A 22,175-nucleotide genomic window follows, 5' to 3' on the forward strand; every position below is an offset into this window, starting at 1 on the left:
ACACTGGGAGCTTAGCTTGGAAGAGAGGGTCAAATTGTCATTTGTGGCTTAAAGGAGGGAAAGGTAGAGGAGTCTTTCCAATAAGAATCTTTAATTTCTATTCTGTGTTCTCCTTATACTTAACACTTTCTAAGTTACATTGCTATCTGCATTTGTGTCTTATTGAAGTATAAATTTTTCGGAGACACTCTTCAAAATATCCTTTTTTTTTTTTTTTTTGCGGTACGTGGGGCTCTCACTGCTGTGGCCTCTCCCGTTGCGGAGCACAGGCTCCAGACGCGCAGGCTCAGCGGCCATGGCTCACGGGCCCAGCCGCTCCGCGGCATGTGGGATCTTCCTGGACCAGGGCACGAACCCACGTCCCCTGCATCGGCAGGCGGACTCTCAACCACTGCGTCACCAGGGAAGCCCAAAATATCCTTCATTTTGAAGGTATCCAGTGAGAGTTTGATGAATGCATTTTGAGTCCAAGGATTTGAGAGTGAGAGGGTGGAGGTGTCATTAGTATAAATGGTATTTTGTTGGTGGTGATGAACTTACTTTTAGACATGTTTAAAAGCCCATGTACATGGTGATGATAGGGTATTGAAAATGTAGAACTGGAGCTTGGGAGAGGTTAGCCTTGAGCTTTCTGCATGGAATTTAAGGGTGCAAAAGAGATAGTTAAAATAAGGAGAGAGAATGAAATCAAAAGGGAAGGAACTGGGAGATAAAATCTCTTTATAGTGAATAGGATGACAAGGAGAAGCTATGGGCTAAAATATAATAGTTAAAGAGGTAGGAGATAAAATAGGATTAGCCAAGGAATAAGCAAAGTTTCACAACAAAATGCATAACCAATAGTGTCATGTGGAGATACCAAAGAGAATGACTACAAAGTAATTAACTCGATGTATATGTATGTCAAATATACAATATATATTTTATATGTATGTCAAATCATGACGTACACTTTAAATATCTTACATTTTATTTGTCATTTATACCTCAGTAATGCTGAAAAAAAGAAAGAATGATTATAAAGGTTAGCTGATTTTTAGTTATTAGAATATTATTGATGGACTTTAAGCAAGCTCTCAATAAAGTTGTGAGGGTAAAAACATTGTGAACAATAAGGAATGGGTTGGCAGGAGCAGTTAGGGTTTCAAGAGATGTGAAAAACAGAAAAAAAATGGTGTCAGGAATAATATGGAATATTTGAGTGAAAGGGGGATACATGAGAAGTTGGTCAGAAGAGGAAAATGATCCAGTAGAGAAACAGTGTTAGATATGAGAAATAAAAACTGATGAGAAACAATGTGTTTGAAGATCCAGTAAAGATTGGGGTTAAGAATATAGAAAAGTTACTCTTTAAGGAAGAGTTACCATTTGAGGGAGATAGAAATGCATAAAGATAGAAAAGTTTGGGGACTTCCCTGGTGGCGCAATGGATAAGACTCCATGCTCCCAATGCAGGGGACCCTGGTTTGATCCCTGGTCAGGGAACTAGATCCCACATGCATGCTGCAGCTAAGGAGCCCGCCTGCCGCAACTAAGACCCGGCGCAGCCAAATAAATAAATAAATATTAAAAAAGAAAGAAAGAAAAGTTGGAAGGTTAAAAGAGCAGGCGATCAAGATGAACCCTCAGTAAAGTAAGATGTCTGATCAATCATCTGTGGAAAAATGTTTGAACTACCACTGTTGGGGGTGGAGAAGGAACAGTGAGAATTGGATAAGGGATTGCTAGGCCAAGCTGAGGGTAGATAGCAGATTTATAATGGACTTTATCAGCAGTGTTATGGTATTCTTTATCATTGTTTGGCAACTAGGGCTACTTTTGAAATTATTATTGTTAATGCTTTTACTTGACTATTTATGTTTATATAATTTCTTTGAAAATAGTTTCGAACCTATATATATATGCATGTTTTCACGTAAGTGGTAGCAAGAGTGCTTTTTGTAAATGAAGATGGGAAGGTTGTATATAGAGTGGTTTAGAAGCCAGAGAGTTAAGTTGGGAGTCAGCTAGGAAAAAGAGGATCTTTTTGTGTTCTATCACCCTGTTTACCTCTTCTTAGAATTTAGCAAAATCTGAATGTATGTTATTTATATTTGTATTACTTCCTTCCCTTCCTCCCCCTCTAGAATAAATCTGTAAATTTATAGGGACCTTCTCAATTTTGTTTACCCCTGTACCTCCAGCACCTAAAACAGCGCCTACCATATAGTAAATGGTGGACAAAACTTACAGAATATGTACTATTGCATCAATGGAAAGACTAAAGTCAGAGACCGACTGAGTGTCCTGATATTATCAGGGAGATATTCACAGAAGATGTTTGAGCTGAATCTAAGGGGTAGATACCCTAGGCATAAGGAAGCAGCATGCGAAAAGGCAATGAGGTATGACATTGCAGGATGGAATTGAGGAAACCAAGTTTTACTGGGTTGGCCAAAAAGTTCGTTCAGTTTTTCCATAAGATGTCACTAGTAGTGCTTAATTGTCTTTAATTTCATTTGAAACAATTTTGTTAGATTGCATTGTGACAGCTGTCAGATCAGCATGCATTAAAAAAAAACTTATCAAAATTGGTGAATTTTTGTGTAGCCATTTTAATATTGAAGATGGAAGAAAAACATTTGGCATATTATGCTTTATTATTTCATGAAAGGTAAAAACACAGCTGAAACGCGAAAAAAGATTTGTGTAGTGTATGGAGAAGGTGCTGTGACTGATCAAACGTGTCAGAAGTGGTTTGCAAAGTTTCGTGCTGGAGATTTCTCACTGGACGATGCTCCACGGCTAGGTAGACCAGTTGAAGTTGATAGCAATCAAATCGAGACATTAATTGAGAACAATCAACGTTATACCACGTGGGAGATAGCAGACATATTCAAAATATCCAAATCAAGCACTGAAAATCATTTGTACCAGCTCGGTTATGTTAATAGCTTTGATGTTTGGGTTCCACGAAAGTTGAGCGAAAAAAACCTTCTTGCCCGTATTTCCGCATGTGATTCTCTACTTAAACGTAACGAAAACGTTCTGCTTTTTAAAACAAATTGTGACGGGCAATGAAAAGTGGATACTGTTCAACATTGGTCCCCAACCTTTTTGGCACCAGGGACTGGTTTTGTGGAAGACAGTTTTTCCACAGATGGGGGTCGGGGGGATGGGTCAGGCGGTAATGTGAGTGATGGGGAGCCGCAGATGAAGCTTCGTTTGCTCGCCCACTGCTCACCTCCTGCTGTGTGGCCCAGTTCCTAACAGGCCGAGGACCACTACTGGTCCGCAGCCCAGGGGTTGGGGACCCCTGCTGTACAATAATGTGGAACGGAAGAGATCGTGGGGCAAGCAAAATGAACCACCACCAACCACACCAAAGGCCGGTCTTCGAGGGCTTCCCTGGTGGCGCAGTGGTTGGGAGTCCGCCTGCCGATGCAGGGGACACGGGTTTGTGCCCCGGTCCGGGAGGATCCCACATGCCGCGGAGCGGCTGGGCCCGTGAGCCATGGCCGCTGAGCCTGCGCGTCCGGAGCCTGTGCTCCGCAACGGGAGAGGCCACAACAGTGAGAGCCCCGCGTACCGCAAAAAAAAAAAAAAAAAAAAAAAAAGGCCGGTCTTCGTCCAGAGTAGGTGATGTTGTGTAGATGGTGCGATTGGAAGGGAGTCCTCTATTATGAGCTCCTAATGGAAAACCAAACGATTAATTCCAGCTAGTACTGCTCCCAGCTAGACCAACTGAAAGTGGCACTCGACAAAAAGCGTCCGGAATTAGTCAACAAAAAACACAGAATCTTCTATCAGGATAACACAAGACCGCATGTTTTTTTGATGACCAGGCAAAAACTGTTACAGCTTGGCTGGGAAGTTCTGATTCATCCCCTTCAGATTTCCATTTATGTGCACCTTCAGATTTCCATTTATTTTGGTCTTTACTAAATTCTCTTAATGGAAAAAATTTCAATTATCTGGAAGACTGTAAAAGGTACCTGGAACAGTTCTTTGCTTGAAAAGATAAAAAGTTTTGGGAATGGAATTATGAAGTTGCCTGAAAAATGGCAGAAGGTAGTGGAACAAAATGGTGAATACATTGTCCAATAAAGTTCTTGGTGAAAATGAAAAATGTCTTTTATTTTTACTTAAAAACCAAAGGAACTTTTTGGCCAACCCAATATATGACTGAGGCAAGAGTACATGTTTGGTTTTGGCCAGAGAAAAATATGGAAAAGTCACTGAATTTCCCTTCTCAGTTCCAGCTCACTAATCTTTTTCATCCTTTCATCTAGTATATGATATTGACATTTTAAAATTTGAATGTGGTGGAATATGAATAATTCTTGATTTGGGAAATGGAAATTCACAGTCTTTTTCACATTTCAACATTGCCTCTAAAATGTCTTTTTTTTTTAAATCAATAGATATCCAGTCATGTTAAAGCGATTGATACAATTTACCAGACCACAGACTTCTCTGGAATCCGTAATATCAGTTTCATGGTGAAACGCATAAGAGTAAGTAAGGAATTTCAGTAGTTAAGAACATTAAGAAAGAGAAACAATAAGGATCATGTTTACAAAAAGAAAAATGCTTGACTTTTACTTCATCTTCATGCATTAAATAGTTAAGTTGTATGTGCTGATGCAGGTTAGCTTTACTCTTGGGTTTTACACACACACAGAGGGGATACTTGGGTTTATGACTTAATGAAATCTATAGGGCTTTAATCTGGACTGCAGAAGAGGTATGGTAGAAAGTACTGTTTTCTATCTATCTGATTAACATACCAGTTAGAAAGCGCTCTAAGTAACTGCAGATACCGTACTTGACATTTTTCTCCCTGATATTATTCCCCAGTTTCTTCAGATTTGCCTTATGCAGTATATTTCACAGTGTGTCCCATTTGATGCTGCAGCAGAGGGAAGGATAGATACAGTGGTTAAATACACTTGGAAGTTGGAAAAACACTTAATACTGTTTCCTCTTGAAATTTAACAGTGCACACTAATGTATTTCAAGTTTTGAGAAATCCTTTGGGAAAGAAATCCATATTTTTCTAAGCTAATTTAACCTTTTTGTATTAACATCAGCTGAAACTCCAAAGACCTGCAGTGCACATTTTGAGAAATGCTGATCCAGAACTACTGATTCTTAGTTTTAATGTTATAAATTGTTAATAAGTAAATATTATTATTAAAAAGTTGGACTGTTTCAAAAATTTTCTAAATATGAATTCTTTCGAAGTATAAAGCTTTTAAGAATCTGAGTTTATAAGCTAGATAACCTGGGTTTTAAAAATCATCATTTTACAAAAGTACTTGCCACAGGATTTCTTTATTTAAAAAAAAATTATTTTTAATGGCTTTTATTTTTTTTAATGTTATTTATTTATTTATTTTTTGCTGTGCCACATGGCTGTGCAGCGTTTTTTTGGCTGCGCCGGTAGCTTGCGGCATCTTAGTTCCCCAAACAGAGATCGAACCCAGGCCCTTGACAGTGAAAGCGCTGAGTCCTAACCACCAGACCACCAGGGACTACCCCACAGGGTTTCTTTATATTTTGTGCTTTTATTCTTCTTAAAATATTGTTGACTAGATTATAGTTTTAGTACATACATGTAATATATTTTAAAAAATAGCTGAAAGTGGTCCTTACTTTTAGAAGTGACATGATTAATTATTACATTGGATTGCCTTAAGGTGAAATATGGTTCGATATACCGTATAAGAACTGTTTGTAATCAATTGCTTTCATGTATTTTGAGAGCAATATAAACCTTTAAATGAGCAAGTAAAAGTGATGTGTTATAAATATTGCTATTTAGTAGACAGAGCAATGAAATGCAAAGTAGTGAAAAGTAGAGAACACCTGAACAAATTTTAGTGAAACACATTTGTTTGACTAAAATAATTTGCATTATGAATAGATGCATGTATATAAAAGAGTTATGTGGGGCTTCCCTGGTGGCGCAGTGGTTGAGAGTCTGCCTGCCGATCCAGGGGACACGGGTTCATGCCCCGGTCCGGGAAGATCCCACATGCCGCGGAGCGGCTGGGCCCGTGAGCCATGGCCGCTGAGCCTGCGCGTCCGGAGCCTGTGCTCCGCAACGGGAGAGGCCACAACGGTGAGAGGCCCGCATACTGCAAAAAAAAAAAAAAAAAAAAGTTATGTGGCGATTAGTTGTTTTTCAGGCCTTTAACTGAGATTAAAACTTTAGTTTAAATAAATAAATTTATTAAGAAAAAATTAATCATCCCATTTTAATATAGGTAACTAAAATTTAGATGCAGTTTTTATTTGTAGCCAATATTACAGAAGTGTCAGAGAATTTCATTTCTATGTTTAGTGGGAAAAAGCGATATGCAGCATGTCTCTAAGCATGGGCTACCTTTAATGTATAGTGTTCTTGTTTTTGGATATGTGTGTGTGTGTGTGTGTGTGTGTGTGTGTGTGTGTGTGTGTGTGTGTGTGTGTTAGATGACCATAACTGATTGTTTCTGGTTAATTGTTAATGGATAAACCAGATGATCTCATATCTGTCTTTAGGCAATTGCCTTCAGTGGTGTTTCTGCCATCCTGTTTGTAAGCTCCTTGGTTTTTACTGAAAGATGTGGATCCTAAAAAGACCTATAGTTTTCATTTTATTAATTGTAATAGCCTTATCACTGATATTTTCAATAGACTGAGATTTCCCTTCTAAGCAATGTTTACTCTCATACATATTCCTTTTTATTCTCTACCAACAGTCTTGTATGTAATTCTCTGACTTACTTGGGGAAAACCAAATTGTTCTAGGACTTCAGAGGTTAGGCAGAGGTCTCTGAAAGGAAGCAATGAGTAGTAAATGAAAGCTTTTGTTTCAGTTGAAGTTTGGTATCAGAACTGATTATTCTTCATATTGTGAAGGAGGAACCTGCACCCAGGAGTATAGTAGCTAAGTGTGGAAGGAAACATTCTGGAGGAACTCAGCTTGAAATAATAAGAGAAATGAATTGGCAAAGAAAAAAAAAATTCTTGATCACATTCAGGGGAAAAGATTGAACTTGAAATTAGTTGTGCTTGACTCAAGACTCTAGGCAAGGAGAACGAAGAATGTGATTTGTCTGCTGAATTGACAGTTTTGGGTTCAATATTTCTTTTATGTTATATTAATTAGCTGAAATATAGAGTTTTATGTCATACTTGTCATCATATGTAGGAGATTAGCACTAAAGGAGACTCATCAAATGATTAAATTGAGAAACTGTACTTCCTTATTGGAAATTTTGAAAGCAGAACTTGTTTTCCCATCCCAGGTGTTCAGTGTTCAGGAATCTGTGAACACTTGCTCAGAAATGTAATATACTCAGTTTTAATTCCCCTACCCTTCCATCCTTCCTTCCTTCCCTCCTCCCTCCCTCCTTGCCTCCTCCCTTTTTGGCTTCTCTGATTAGATCAGGGATGGAGGTAGTGGGAATAACTGTAGAAGCTTTAATTTAGGCCTGACTTCCTTGGGCCCCAAGCATATTGTCCAGGAAGATACTACTTACACTAAGGCTCTGCTAACATTGGTTGCTTGTTAAAATCATTGTTTTGGATTTTAGATCAACACAACTGCTGATGAGAAGGACCCTACAAATCCCTTCCGTTTTCCAAATATTGGTGTGGAGAAGTTTCTGGAATTAAATTCTGAGCAGAATCATGATGACTACTGTTTGGCCTATGTCTTCACAGACCGAGATTTTGATGATGGTGTCCTTGGTCTGGCTTGGGTTGGAGCACCTTCAGGTAGTTTATCTATATATGTCTTGACTTACTACTTGAAATGAAAAGCAGTTCTCTTGATGGATTGAATTTTACAAAGTATAGGAGAAAGTGATGCCTGTACAGTATCTGAATGTATACATCTTGAGTTAGGCAGAATTCATAAGCATATGTAAATGGAAAAATAGTTGAAGCAGCTTTTTATTTTGAAATGAGTAAATGAGTACTAACAGGGAGATATCCTGACATTTGGTACATTCAGTAGCTGAAATAAATAATTTTATGGGAAAAAGTGGTACTTAGTTCTGAAACTGAAAAGCAAAATATTAATTTTTTAACAAAAGTTAATGTAATTAATTATTTTGGGAGGTAGGGGGATGGGGAGAGGTTTTTAGAGTCAAAAGGGGAAAACTGTGTTCTTGCTTCTTCTGCCATGAGATAAAGAGCAGAGAAATCCTACTCGGGAATAGCAGGTAGAAAGAAAAGAAAGACTGCCTTTATTATTATTATTTCTCACCTTTATTTTAACAAAAGGGAAGTGTTGCCTGAAAAGAGATGTGGGCAGGAGGCCCAGTACCCATAGCTCCACTGGCTTGATTTCATGGCCCCACGTTCCCCTGGGGTCTCTCTGCCTTAGCCATGAAAGCTACTGTCACTGAGAAAGCCCGAATGGGATAATCCCCTTGCCATTGCAGTTGGGGTGGGGGTCTGTGAGTCACAGTGTAATAAGTTCAGTAGCCTATTTTAGAGAAATTGATGAATTGAAAGATGAGTAGAAAGAATCCCGAATTCTTTGAATATAAATTTTGCCATATAGAATTTGATCAGTAGTCTGTCACCTTCTGAGCTATACACAGCAGTTTCTCCTTCTGATACATAATTTCTATCTTTTTCAAAGTATAAACTTCTGCTTTATCCAGGGCAAGACAGGCTTTTCTATTCTTAGTTTATTCTTTGGTTTGTTATGCATATTTAACATCTTTAATACTGTATTTTTGCTTTTATACTTGCTCTTTTTTTTTAAGCCAGCAATGAATATCCTTTTTAGTTTCCAAAGCTTTTTTTTCTTCCACATTTTAAAGTGTACTCAATTTCATGATGTCATTAAAGTACAAGTTTATGTCATAGGCTGCATATATCATAGTGCAGTATTTTTGTATATTTGTCCTTTAAAATGATCTGTGTTGGTTTTGTGTTACTTGCGTTGTCAGCAGATTGTACAACTCACTCTTTCCTATGATAATTCACGTTTTATAACTTTTATATTCTGAAATTTCTTTTCCCCTCCTTGGTTAGTTGGATAATTTTATCACATAGTTTATAGTCCGTTCTCCTTAATCATCAGTAAGTACTATAGAAACTCAGGGATTCATTTTTCTTTATATATTACCATTAATATAGTGGCTCTTGAAGTGTGCTCCATGGACTAGCAGCATCTGTATTACCTGGGAACTTGTTAGAAATGTAAATCCATGGGCCTCACTCAGGTCTACTAGATCAGAAACTCCAGGTGTGGAGCCCATCAGCCTTTGTTTGAAGAGGCCCTCCAGGTGTTTCTGATGCATACTAAAGTCTGCAAACCACCATCTTAATATTTTTGCTCACAAAATGTCTCCTGGGCAAATGATTGGATGATCTCAGACTAAAAACTTTCTGCCATTTTGCATTTCCAACTCCAGACTCCTGTTCATTAAGAATGTAATGGTCCTGAGAGAGCTTGGTCAAATTTTCCTGAAACTTCAGATATCCTCATGTCTACTTTAAAAAAAAAAAAATAGACTGTATATTTAGAACAGTTTTAGATTTATAGAAAAAAATGAGCAGATAGAGTCGTCTCCACTACCTTCCTATATTATTAACAGCTTACATTAGTATGGTACATTTGTTACAATTAATCAACCAATACTGGTACACTATTGTTAACTAAAGTCAGCCCATAGTTTATTCAGATTTCTTTAGTTTTTACTACGGTCCTTCTTCTGTTCCAAGATCTTGTCCAGGATACCACAGTCCGTTTAATTGTCATGCCTCTTTAGTTCTTGGCTGTGATGGTTTCTCAGACTTTTCTTGTTTTTTTATAACCTTGACAATTTTGAGGAGTATTGGTCAGGAATGTTGTAGGATGCCCCTCTGTTGCAGTCTTTTTGATGTTTTTCTCATGATTGGACTGGGGTTATGGGTTTGGGGGGAGAGTTAGTTTTTCTTTCTAGTTGTTTATGATATCTGGACCACTTATTTTATGAAACGGTGCTTATTTTATTGAAGCAGCAGTTCTGGATTGAAAATGATGGGCTACGTAACTTGTATTTTTGTCATTGCGTTCTTCATCTGATGCCCTCTTCCTTTACTCTGTGTTAAACCCCTAACTCCAGCTCTCAGAAGCCTTTTTCTAAGAGCTTCTGGGGAGGGGCTCGGCAGGAAGAATGGGGCCAGAGTGGCAAAGAGAAGGGATCTTTGTTCCTTTGACACAACTTTTTCTAGAATAAGATACCTGCCTTGACAGCTTTCTTCTTCACTTCCCTTTGCCCTTAGACTACCTGAACTGAGTTTATTTCACCTACATTTTATTATTTTATAAGGAACTTTATGTATTTGCTCTTACTGATTAATTCAGTTCCGTTATGAGGTGTAGGTAATATTTCCTCCATTATACAGGTGGATTGGATTCAGAAACTTTGTCAACAACCCAGTATCTCACAGAACCTAGAATCTGGACCTTTTGACTCCAGGTTTTGTGCATTTGGTAGTTATTTTACTAGGTATTATTATAATGTAACATCCTACTTTTATCTTTCTAAGACATTTCCAAGAAGAAGTTGAAATGTTTCCTGGATCTAAGCAGAGATGGAATCTATTTCCTTCTTTCTTAAGAGAGATGAGTTATAAAACAGTACTACTCTGTATTATTTAGGCATCATTTTGGGTAATTGTCAAGGCATAATTAGAAGAGCACTGGTTTGGGAACTAGGAGACGGGGTCCTTGTCTGTTCTGTCTCTATAAATGCAGGTAAATCATTTTGCTTCAGCTTGTTTATTTTTCATTGTAATTTCTTCTGTCTTTGCCCTTCCTTTGATACTTCATGTTTCTGCATGTAGATCTTCGTAATGCTTGCTGTTACACTATTTTTTAAAATATCATTTTATAGCTGATCTGTTCAGCTTGTGATATTACTGTTTCTTAATCTTTTTCATTTTTATTTGGCCTAATTAATTTCTGTTGTATCATTTAACTCTGCAGCTGTTTCACTATTCAAATATATGGTAGTGGAAAGGATTTTGTTTTGATACTGTTGTGTTAATTTTCACAGAATAGTTACTCAAATTATTCGTTGTAGTCCTCTTCACTGACTCAGTTAAGCTGGGAAAAGCAATGAGGGTTAAAACATTTGAATAGTAGGTTTCTTGTCTTTAAGTCTTGTTAATACTACTTTTTACTTGTTCTTTTAATATTTCTTATTGTGGTTGGGTACTGCCTTCAGTTACCTCAATGAGAAAAACAGTACCTCCTGCCCCAACTCCATAATAAGTAGAAACAGCTTGTGAGCTGGGATGACTTGGAGGCTTCCATTTGAAATTATAGAGGGCCTGGAATGGAGCCCCCAAAAGGGAGGAGTCTGGTCTCCAAAACAAAGATAGTCTTGAATATGAATCTAGAAAGATTACTCTAAACTTCTCTTTATATAAACACAGTTCTGTGTTAAGCAGGTAGTAGCCTCTTATTTTAGAGGCCAAAACATTGGTTCCCTAACAAAGTTGGTTTTTTTTTGCGGTACGCGGGCCTCTCACTGTTGTGGTCTCTCCCGTTGCGGAGCACAGGCTCCGGACGCGCAGGCTCAGCGGCCATGGCTCACGGGCCCAGCCGCTCCATGGCATGTGGGATCTTCCCAGACTGGGGCACGAACACGTGTCCTCTGCATCGGCAGGCGGACTCTCAACCACTGCGCCACCAGGGAAGCCCCCTAACCAGCTTTTTGAGGGGCCTTTATTTTTTGGTTTATTAAGGCACATTCTGCTCATCTATTATCCCTGTTAATGTTATCAGTTAACCCAATGAACATAGTCTCACTTTGCCAGGTCACTGAAAAAGGCTAGCTCTGGAGTTCATCTCCAGAGCTAATCCTGAACCATTCAGTATTCCTCTGAGCATTTGTAAAGAACATTCTTTGAGACCTTTGATTTGGTAGAAATTGTCTCTTCTGTTTTTTCTTAGTTTAGAAATTTTAGTTTGATTTTACGTATTAGAATTTGACCACATGCAGAGCTCAAAATGAGGTTCTCAATATAACCCACAGCCTATCGAATTCTTTTTTTTATCATTCCTTCTACTTTAGTTGATATTCTTCTTTTTTTGAATTTTATTTTATTTATTTTTTTATAGGCCAGGTTCTTATTAGTTATCGGTTTTATACATATTAGTTTATACATGTCAATCCCAGTCTCCCAATTCATCACACACACACACACACACCCCCCACCACTTTCCCCCCCTTGGTGTCCATACATTTGTTCTCTACATCTGTGTCTCTCTTTCTGCCCTGCAAACTGGTTCATCTGTACCATTTTTCTAGGTTCCACATATATGCGTTAACATACGATATTTGTTTTTCTTTCTGACTTATTTCACTCTGTATGACAGTCTCTAGATCCATCCACATCTCTACAAATGACCCAACTTCATTCCTTTTTATGGCTGAGTAATATTCCATTGTATATAGGTACCACATCTTTATCCATTCGTCTGTTGATGGGCATTTAGGTTGCTTCCATGACCTGGCTATTGTAAATAGTGCTGCAATGAACATTGGGGTGCATGTGTCTTTTTGAATTATGCTTTTCTCAGGGTACATGCCCAGTAGTGGGATTGCTGGGTCGTATGGTAATTCTATTTTTAGTTTTTTAAGGAGCCCCCATACTGTTCTCCCTAGTGGCTGTATCAATTTACATTCCCACCAACATTGCAAGAGGGTTCCCTTTTCTCCACACCCTCTCCAGCATTTGTTGTTTGTAGATTTTCTGTTGATGCCCATTCTAACTGGTGTGAGGTGATAACTCATTGTAGTTTTGATTATCATTTCTGTAATAATTAGTGATGTTGAGAAGCTTTTCATGTGCTTCTTGGCCATCTGTATGTCGTCTTTGGAAAAATGTCTGTTTAGGTCTTCGGCCCATTTTTTGATTGGGTTGCTTTTTTTTAAATATTGAGCTGCATGAGCTGTTTATATATTTTGGAGATTAATCCTCTGTCCATTGATTCGTTTGCAAATATTTTCTCCCATTCTGAGGGTTGTCTTTTCGTCTTATTTGTAGTTTCCTTTGCTTTGCAAAAGCTTTAAAGTCTCATTAGGTCCCATTTGTTTATTTTTATTTCTGTTACTCTAGGAGGTGGATCAAAAAAGATCTTGCTGTGATTTCTGTCAAGGAGTGTTCTTCCTATGTTTTCCTCTAAGAGTTTTAGAGTATCCAGTCTTACATTTAGGTCACTAATCCATTTTGAGTTTATTTTTGTGTATGGTGTTAAGGAGTGTTCTAATTTCATTGTTTTACATGTAGCTGTCCAGTTTTCCCAGCACCACTTATTGAAGAGGCTGTCTCTTCTCCATTGTATGTCCTTGCCTCCTTTGTCATAGATTAGTTGACCATAGGTGCGTGGGTTTATCTCTGGGCTTTCTATCCTGTTCCATTGATTTATATTTCTGTTTTTGGTCCAATACCATATTGTCTTGATTACTGTAGCTTTGTAGTATAGTCTGAAGTCAGGGAGTCTGATTCCTCCAGCTCCCTTTTTTCCCTTGAGACTGCTTTGGCTTTTCCGGGTCTTTTGTGTCTCCATACAAATTTTAAGATATTTTATCCTAGTTCTGTAAAAAAAGGTAATTTGATAAGGATTGCATTGAATCTGTAGATTGCTTTGGATAGTATAGTCATTTTCACAATGTTGATTCTTCCAATCCAAGAACATGGTATATCTCTCCATCTGTTTGTATCATCTTTAATTTCTTTCATCAGTGTCTTATAGTTTTCTGCATGCAGGTCTTTCGTCTCCCTAGGTAGGTTTATTCCTAGGTATTTTATTCTTTTTGTTGCAGTGGTAAATGGGAGTGTTTCCTTAATTTCTCTTTCAGATTTTTCATCATTAGTGTATAGGAATGCAAGAGATTTCTGTGCATTAATTTTGTATCCTGCTACTTTACCAAATTCATTGATTAGCTCTAGTAGTTTTCTGGTGGCAACTTTAGGATTCTCTATGTACAGCGTCATGTCATCTGCAAACAGTGACAGCTTTACTTCTTCTTTTCCAATTTGTATTACTTTTATTTCTTTTTCTTCTCTGATTGCTGTGGCTAGGACTTCCAAAACTATGTTGAATAATAGTGGCGAGAGTGGACTTCCTTGTCTTGTTCCTGATCTTAAAGGAAATACAGTTTTTCACCATTGAGAATGATTTTTGCTGTGGGTTTGTTGAATATGGCCTTTATTATGTTGAGGTAGTTTCCCTCTCTGCCCACTTTCTGGAGAGTTTTTATCATAAACGGTGTTGAATTTTGTCAAAAGCTTTTTCTGCATCTATTGAGATGATTATATGCTTTTTATTCTTCAGTTTGTTAATATGGTGTATCACATTGATTGATTTGCATATATTGAAGAATCCTTGCATTCCTGGGGTAAATCCTACTTGATCATGGTGTATGATCCTCTTAATGTGTTTTGGATTCTGTTTGCTAGTATTTTGTTGAGGATTTTTGCATCTATATTCCTTAGTGATACTGGTCTGTAATTTTCTTTTTTTGTAGTATCTTTGTCTGGTTTTGGTATCAGGGTGATGGCGGCCTCAGAAGGAGTTTGGGAGTGTTTCTTCCTCTGGAAGTGTTTGGAAGAGTTTGATAATGATGAGTGTTCACTCTTCTCTAAATATTTGATAGAATTCACCTGTGAAGCCATATGGTCCTGGACTTTTGTTTGTTGGAAGATTTTTAATCACAGTTTCAATTTCATTACTTGTGATTGGTCTGTTCATATTTTCCTGGTTCAGTCTTGGAAGGTTACACCTTTCTAAGAATTTGTCCATTTCTTCCAAGTTGTCCATTTTATTGGCATAGAGTTGCTTGTGGTAGTCTCTTAGGATGCTTTGTATTTCTGCGGTGTCTGTTGTAACTTCTCCTTTTTCATTTCTAATTTTATTGATTTGAGTCCTCTCCCTCTTTTTCTTGATGAGTCTGGCTAAAGGTTTATCAGTTTTGTTTTTCTTCTCAAAAAACCAGCTTTTAGTTTTATTGATCTTTGCTATTGTTTTCTTTGTTTCTATTTCATTTATTTCTGCTCTGATCTTTATGATTTCTTTCTTTCTACTAACTTTGAGCTTTGTTTGTTCTTTCTCTAGTTCCTTTAGGTTTAAGGTTAGATTGTTTATTTGAGGTTTCTCTTGTTTCTTGAGGTAGGCTTGTATTGCTATAAACTTCCCTCTTAGAACTGTTTTTTTTGCATCCCATAGGTTTTGGATCATTGTGTTTTCATTGTAGTTTGTCTCTAGGTATTTTTTGATTTCCTCTTTGATTTCTTCAGTGATCTCTTGGTTATTTAGTAATGTATTGTTTAGCCTCCATGTGTTTGTGTTTCTTAGGTTTTTTTTCACTGTAATTGATTTCTAATCTCATAGCATTGTGGTTAAAGATGCTTGATATGGTTTCAATTTTCTTAAATTTACTGAGGCTTGATTTGTGACCCACAATGTGATGTATCCTGGAGAATGTTCCATGTGCACTTGAGAAGAAAGTGTAATCTGCTGTTTTTGGATGGAATGTCCAATTAATATCAGTTAAATCTATCTGGTCTATTGTGTCATTTAAAGCTTGTGTTTCCTTATTAATTTTCTGTTTGGATGATCCGTCCATTGGTGTAAGTGAGGTGTTAAAGTCCCCCACTATTATTGTGTTACTGTCTATTTCCTCTTTTATAGCTGTTAGCAGTTGCCTTATGTATTGAGGTGCTTCTGTGTTGGGTGCATATATATTTATCGTTGTTATATCTTCTTCTTGGATTGATCCCTTGATCATTATGTAGTGTCCTTCCTTGTCTCTTGTAACATTCTTTATTTTAAAGTGTATTTTATCTGATATGAGTATTGCTACTCCAGCTTTCTTTTGATTTTCATTTGCATGGAATATCTTTTTCCATCCCCTCACTCTCAGTCTGTATGTGTCCCTAGGTCTGAAGTGGGTCTCTTGTAGACAGCACATATATATGGGTCTTGTTTTTGTAACCATTCAGCGAGCCTATGTCTTTTGGTTGGAGCATTTAATCCATTTATGTTTAAGGTAATTATCAATATGTCTGTTCTTGTTACCATTTTCTTAATTGTTATGGGTTTGTTTTTGTAGGTCCTTTTCTTCTCTTGTGTTTCCCACTTAGAGAAATTCCTTTAGCATTTGTTCTAGAGCTGGTTTGGTGGTGCTGAATTCTCTTAGCTTTTGCTTGTCTGTAAAGCTTTTGATTTCTCCATCAAACCTGGATAAGATCCTTGCCGGGTAGAGTAATCTTGGTTATAGGTCCTTCCCTTTCATCACTTTAAACATATTGTGCCACTCCCTTCTGCACCGCCAGGTTGTGTCAGACCCCCAGGTTGGGAAGCCTCACGTGGGGCTCAGAACATTCACTGCATTGGGTGGACTTCTGTGATATAAGTGTTCTCCAGTTTGTGAGTCACCCATCCAGCAGTTATGGGATTTGATTTTACTGTGATTGTGCCCCTCCTCCCATCTCATTGTGGCTTATCCTTTGTCTTTGGATGTGGGGTATCTTTTTTGGTGAGTTCCAGTGTCTTCCTGTCCATGATTGTTCAGCAGTTAGTTGTGATTCTGGTGCTCTCGCCAGAGGGAGTGAGCACACGTCCTCTACTCTGCCATCTTGAGCCAATGTCCTTGATATTCCTTGCATTCTTAACCTGTTTGAAAGTGTAATTAAAAGGCTAGGAGAATTATGTCATTAAAATATTACATCATTAGAATAGAGGACACTTAATATTGACATTTTGTACAGGTCTGGATTGTCCCTTGCAGGATGTTTAACATCTTTGGTCCCTACCCATTACATGTGAGTACTGCTCCCCAGACTTGACAGATAAAGAAATACCCTCAGACATTTCCTAATAACCTATCTGGGAGTGGTACTAATGTCTGCTTCAAAATTACTGCTCAGATTAATATTGTATGGTCAGCATGATACTATTGTTTTAGATATTTAGGCCTGCTCACATCAAAACTTTATTTATGGATTCTGTCAAGGTATTATACTACCCTGTAGTTTTTATAATTTTTTTCTTTTGGGGGAGTCTTTTTTAAAGTTTAAGACTGATATTCTGTGACTAGCTTTCAGACTATCCTGTAGATAGAAAAATGTCATACTTCTTTGTTGGTCACTGAGTCATCCATCCATCAATAATTGCTTTTGACTCAAATTAAAAACATTTTATTCTTCTCATTACATAATTTCTGTTTTTCAGTAATGACTATATGTAGTAAAATCTTAAATTTACAATGTAAAGCAATTACTGAACTTGAGTTATGGCTTAGCTATAGGTATTTATGATATCATTAATTGAGTTTCTGGCATATCAAAAGTGGTTGCAGTATTTAAAAAGTTAAACCGTGACTTATAATATTAGACATAGTATTTTATTTCTTCCTGTATAACTGAATTATTCCAACATATGCTGTTAGTCTGTGTAGCAAGTAATAAACTTTCCAAATAAACAACAGTTATTAAAACCAAAAGCAGTTAAGATGTTGAACAAGATATGAATTATAAAGACTATATTTCAGAAGAGTACACTTAAGTTTATGTATGATCTTCCTTTAAATTAGATAGACCTTAAAAATACAGAAGGTATATTATCAGAGTTTTTAATATATGCTATTTACATTTTTTTTTTAACTGACAAAGATTTGCAGCGTGGAATCTTCTATGCTTAATTCAAGTTTGCCAGTACTGCATTGGACCAATTTGCATATGACAGATCTTCGATGAGGCAGGATATTAATTTACTATTTGTTTAAAACTGTAACATATAGACTGTAATTATTACATACAGAGTGCTTATTTCTATCTTTTCTAGTTTTTAGAAATAATGATAACAGTCCTTAGGACTCAAGGTTGAGGACTCAAAAGTAGAGGTAGCTTAAGAGAATATATTAAATATTCATAAATTATTTGCTGTTTTCTTTCTATCCAGTTTTTGGTGTAGAAGATGTAGTAAGTTTTAAATGTAGAGGTTCTCAGTCCTTTGCTGGTTAAAATCTGCATATGACTTAGCCTTTCAGCTTAGTTTTCTGTGAGAGCACATTATCATTTCAGCTTCTTAAATTGTATCCTAATAGTCATTAAATTTATGATTTGTTGCTATGTACTTTCTAATATTAAAAGGAACAAGGCAGCAATTGTAGTGTCATGCCATTTGTGTACATCTTTTTTGAATTGCTTTCTATTGTATGCTTTATCAGAGATTATAAATGTTAGACTTTTAAAAATGGTTTAATAACTTTGTTGTAACTTTGTATGTAGTAGAAAGCTAATTTGAAATAATTTGATCAGTTATCAGAATATCCTAATCCATGTGATATTTTAATTAAAATAATTAAATAGAGTAACCTCTTAAATCTGAATGTAAACCAAAGAACTTCTCACTGAAAGTCTTTAATAGTTATTTAAAGTACTGTGGTCTTCTCAGTTTAGTGTACATAAAGACGATGATTGGCCAGCCAGTTTCTGATTTGCTGTTGTTCTTTTTCTAATTTCTTAAATTAACTGCCTTTAGATGTGAAAGCATTTTCATTTCGGTATTAAGCTCTGACGTTCAGGAACTATAAACGAACAGGTGAACTACAAAATGATTTAATATGTATCATATAAGTAAAAATGAAGATTTTTCTTTTAAAATTTGCAAGCATCCTCAAGACATGTTGGAAAAATCATAATTCAGTTTTTTGAACCTATTTTGAAAAAAAATTCAAACTTGCCAAAAGGTTGCAAGAGTAGTATACAGTGAACTCCTGATAGATTAATCAGTTAACATTTTGCCACATTTGCTTTCTCTCCCTTCCCACCTTCTCTCCTTCATTCCCTCCTCCCTTTTTTTTTACCCACTTGACATATTTTTTCCTTTTTTTAAGCTATTGAGAGATATATAATTGACAAATAAAATTGTAAGATATTTAAAGTGCACAGTGTGATGATTTGATATTTGTGTATTGTGAAAGGATTCCCCCTACCAAGTTAATTAATACAACCATCACCTCACATATTTACCTTTTTCCTTTTTGTGTATGTGTGAGAATGTTTAAGTTCTATTCTCCTGGCAAATTTCATTTATACAATACTGTGTTATCAACTGTAGCCATCATGTGTTACACATTAGATCCTCAGACCTTATTCTTCTTATAACTGGAAGTTTGTACCTCTATCAGTCTCTCCCTGTTTCCCCTACCCCCAGCCTGTGCGACCACTAATTCTTTTCTTTTTTTAAGAATACATTGTATGTTGCCTCTCAGGATAGTGAATCACATACTCTTGTGCATCACTGCTATTATTGGTAGCAGTGACTTTCTCAGAATCTCTTTGAGAATATTTTGTTCAACTTTCATTTAACTTAAATATAAGTTGTTATTTTGTTTGTTTTTTTTTTTTTACAAGATGAAGAGGTGTAGGATTTGACCCAGTGTAAATGCTGAAATATTTAAATTGAACAGACTCTTAAATATTTGTTTTGCTAAATTAATGGGAGAAAAATTGGAGGACATTTTGGTTATGAAGAGGAACATTTTATAAGGACTTTGTATTCAACCCTGGGAATATATGTGTGCCATTAAAACTTTTATTTGAAATGACTTCCTAACCTTGGACAAAAGAAACTTTTGAGTATTTGATATACATGTGTACCAATTTTGGACTCAAAATACATATAAAATGTTTCAAGTTAATACAGCATATATTAGAAAATTATTTGGGGGGAAATAGATGCTAATTTTAGCCATATTTTGTTTTGAATTAGGAAGCTCTGGAGGAATATGTGAAAAAAGTAAGCTTTATTCAGATGGTAAGAAGAAGTCTTTAAACACTGGAATTATTACTGTTCAGAACTATGGGTCTCATGTACCCCCCAAAGTCTCTCACATTACATTTGCTCATGAAGTTGGACATAACTTTGGATCTCCAGTAAGTATTGCTTAATTATTACATTTTTTAAAAGTTACTAATCTTCCACGTTGTTTAATTTTTGTTGTTTACAGTGAAAACAAGTACACATGAATGTTTAGTTTTTATATGTCAGAACACAGTAATGTACTTGACCATAATACTGAAAAGGAGGAAGATAGAATATTTGTAATTAAAATAAGAAAATAAGCACAACAGTGCCAGAATTCTATGAAAGCAAGGAATTTTGTCTGTTTCATTCACTTCTGTGTCCCCTGACCTTAGAATAGTGCCTGGGGGACTTCCCTGCTGGCGCAGTTGTTAAGACTCTGGCTGCCAACGCAGGGGTCACGGGTTCGAGCTCTTGTCCAGGAAGATCCCACATGCCGCGGAGCAACTAAGCCCGTGTGCCACAATTACTGAAGCCCGCGCACCTAGAGCCCGTGCACTGCAACAAGAGAAGCCACCACAATGAGAAGCCCGCGCACCACAACGAAGAGTTGCCCCCGCTCGCTGCAACTAGAGAAAGCCCACGTGCAGCAACGAAGACCCAACACAGCCAAAAATAAATAAATAAATTTTTTTTAAAAATTAAAAAAAAAATAGTTCCTGGCACATGATTCATTCAAATATTTATTTAATGAGAATCACTTTTCATTGCTTAAAGTACATTTTGAATGTTAGCAAATTGTTGGGTTCTTGTTTGGTTTCTGTTAAAGCATTATTGGGGTTTACTAGATTTGTCTTTCTCTACTGTGGAATGAGACTGTTCTTTTAAAGTCGTTCGGTATGAAAACTTTGTAACATATATAAAAGTAGAGACAAATAGTACGGCAAAGTCTTCCGTTCATATCCAGGACGGGTCAGCAAACTTTCTGTAGTCTACTAGTAAACATAATAGGTGTGGGGGACAATATTTAGTCTCTGTTGCATATTTTTCTTTGTTGTTGTTTTTCTTTTTACAATCTTTTATTTTATTTTATTTTATTTTATTTTATTTTATTTATTTATTTATTTATTTATTTTTTGGCGGTACGCGGGCCTCTCACTGTTGTGGCCTCTCCCGTTGTGGAGCACAGGCTCCGGACACGCAGGCTCAGCAGCCATGGCTCACGGGCCCAGCCGCTGTGCGGCATGTGGGATCTTCCTGGACCGGGGCACGAACCTGTGTCCCCTGCATCGGCAGGTGGACTCTCAACCACTGTGCCACCAGGGAAGCCCTACAATCTTTTAAACATGGAAAAACCATTCTTAGCTTAGGCCATATAAAAACAGGCTGTGGGCTGCGATTTGCCAACCTCTGATTCAGATTGAACGATCATCAGGATTTTGCCACATCTCCTTTCTGTGTTTCTTTCTTTTTCTTCGTAAGGTGTTAGAATCAAATTCATTCCCCCTTCCACATTTCAGTATGCATCTCTTAAAAAATTAGACATTTTCTTCCATAACCACCATGTGGTTATGATACCTGACAAAATGAGCAGTTCTTTGGTATCATTTAATACCCAGTTCATTGAATTGATTTTCAAGTGAACTGAAGATTAATACACATGGAAATACAAAATACTGAAAGATATTCTGTCTTTGTGATTTTGGTGGGGCTTATTAAAATAACAAGTTTGGGAAAATTTCATTTGAAAACTGCATATAAATTCATTTACTTGTACCTTATCACTTGTAAAAATGGAAATTTTTATGAGTTTAGAAAAAAACTGTAATATCATAGCTTAAAATTCTCAAATGCTCTTATCTAATGTTCCCCCAGTTTGTAAAATATAAGTACCCTCTCACTAAGTTTCAAGTCTTTCTTCTTCTAATTCCGATCGGAAATCGATAGATTATTATCAGTACTCTTGGATAAAGTACTTAAAATGCGTTGAATCGCTCTACCTATTGTATGCTTTTGTGATATTTTCTAAAAAGAGTAACTGAAAATTTAGAGATGAGCAGAGAACTCTTGTTAATTTGCATTTTCAAGGGCAGTTAAATGTCCTCGACTCTCCCAGTCACCTTCATCCAACCCTTACCAGGGGATTTTCCTACCCTTCCAACTACTCTTCTGTTTGTTAGTCTAGGGTCTCTCAAAGTTTAATGTGCATACAAATTACTGAGGATCTTACAGTATAGATTCCATTTCAGTGGGCCTTTGGTTGGGCCTGAGTGTCTGCCTTTCTAAGACACTCCCATGGGATGCTGCTGCTGCTGGTCTGTGGGCCATACTTGGAGTAGGATATCTAGTTTGTTCTCTTTTCACTTCCCTTCTAATC

The 22,175-nt window shown here is 36.8% G+C and overlaps 1 protein-coding gene across 1 annotated transcript in view; it reads left to right on the forward strand.

Moving 5' to 3' along the window:
* Positions 1 to 22,175, forward strand: part of ADAM10 (ADAM metallopeptidase domain 10) — a 111,193-nt gene that overhangs the window by 62,484 nt on the left and 26,534 nt on the right. Inside the window, exons 7-9 of the mRNA XM_079914873.1 lie at positions 4,404 to 4,496; positions 7,566 to 7,749; positions 19,766 to 19,929. Coding sequence (XP_079770999.1) covers positions 4,404 to 4,496; positions 7,566 to 7,749; positions 19,766 to 19,929 — 441 coding nt within the window. The remainder of the gene's footprint in view (positions 1 to 4,403; positions 4,497 to 7,565; positions 7,750 to 19,765; positions 19,930 to 22,175) is intronic.

The sequence above is a fragment of the Stenella coeruleoalba genome (genome assembly GCF_951394435.1).
Source record: "Stenella coeruleoalba genome assembly, chromosome: 2".
Classification (NCBI taxonomy): domain Eukaryota; kingdom Metazoa; phylum Chordata; class Mammalia; order Artiodactyla; family Delphinidae; genus Stenella; species Stenella coeruleoalba.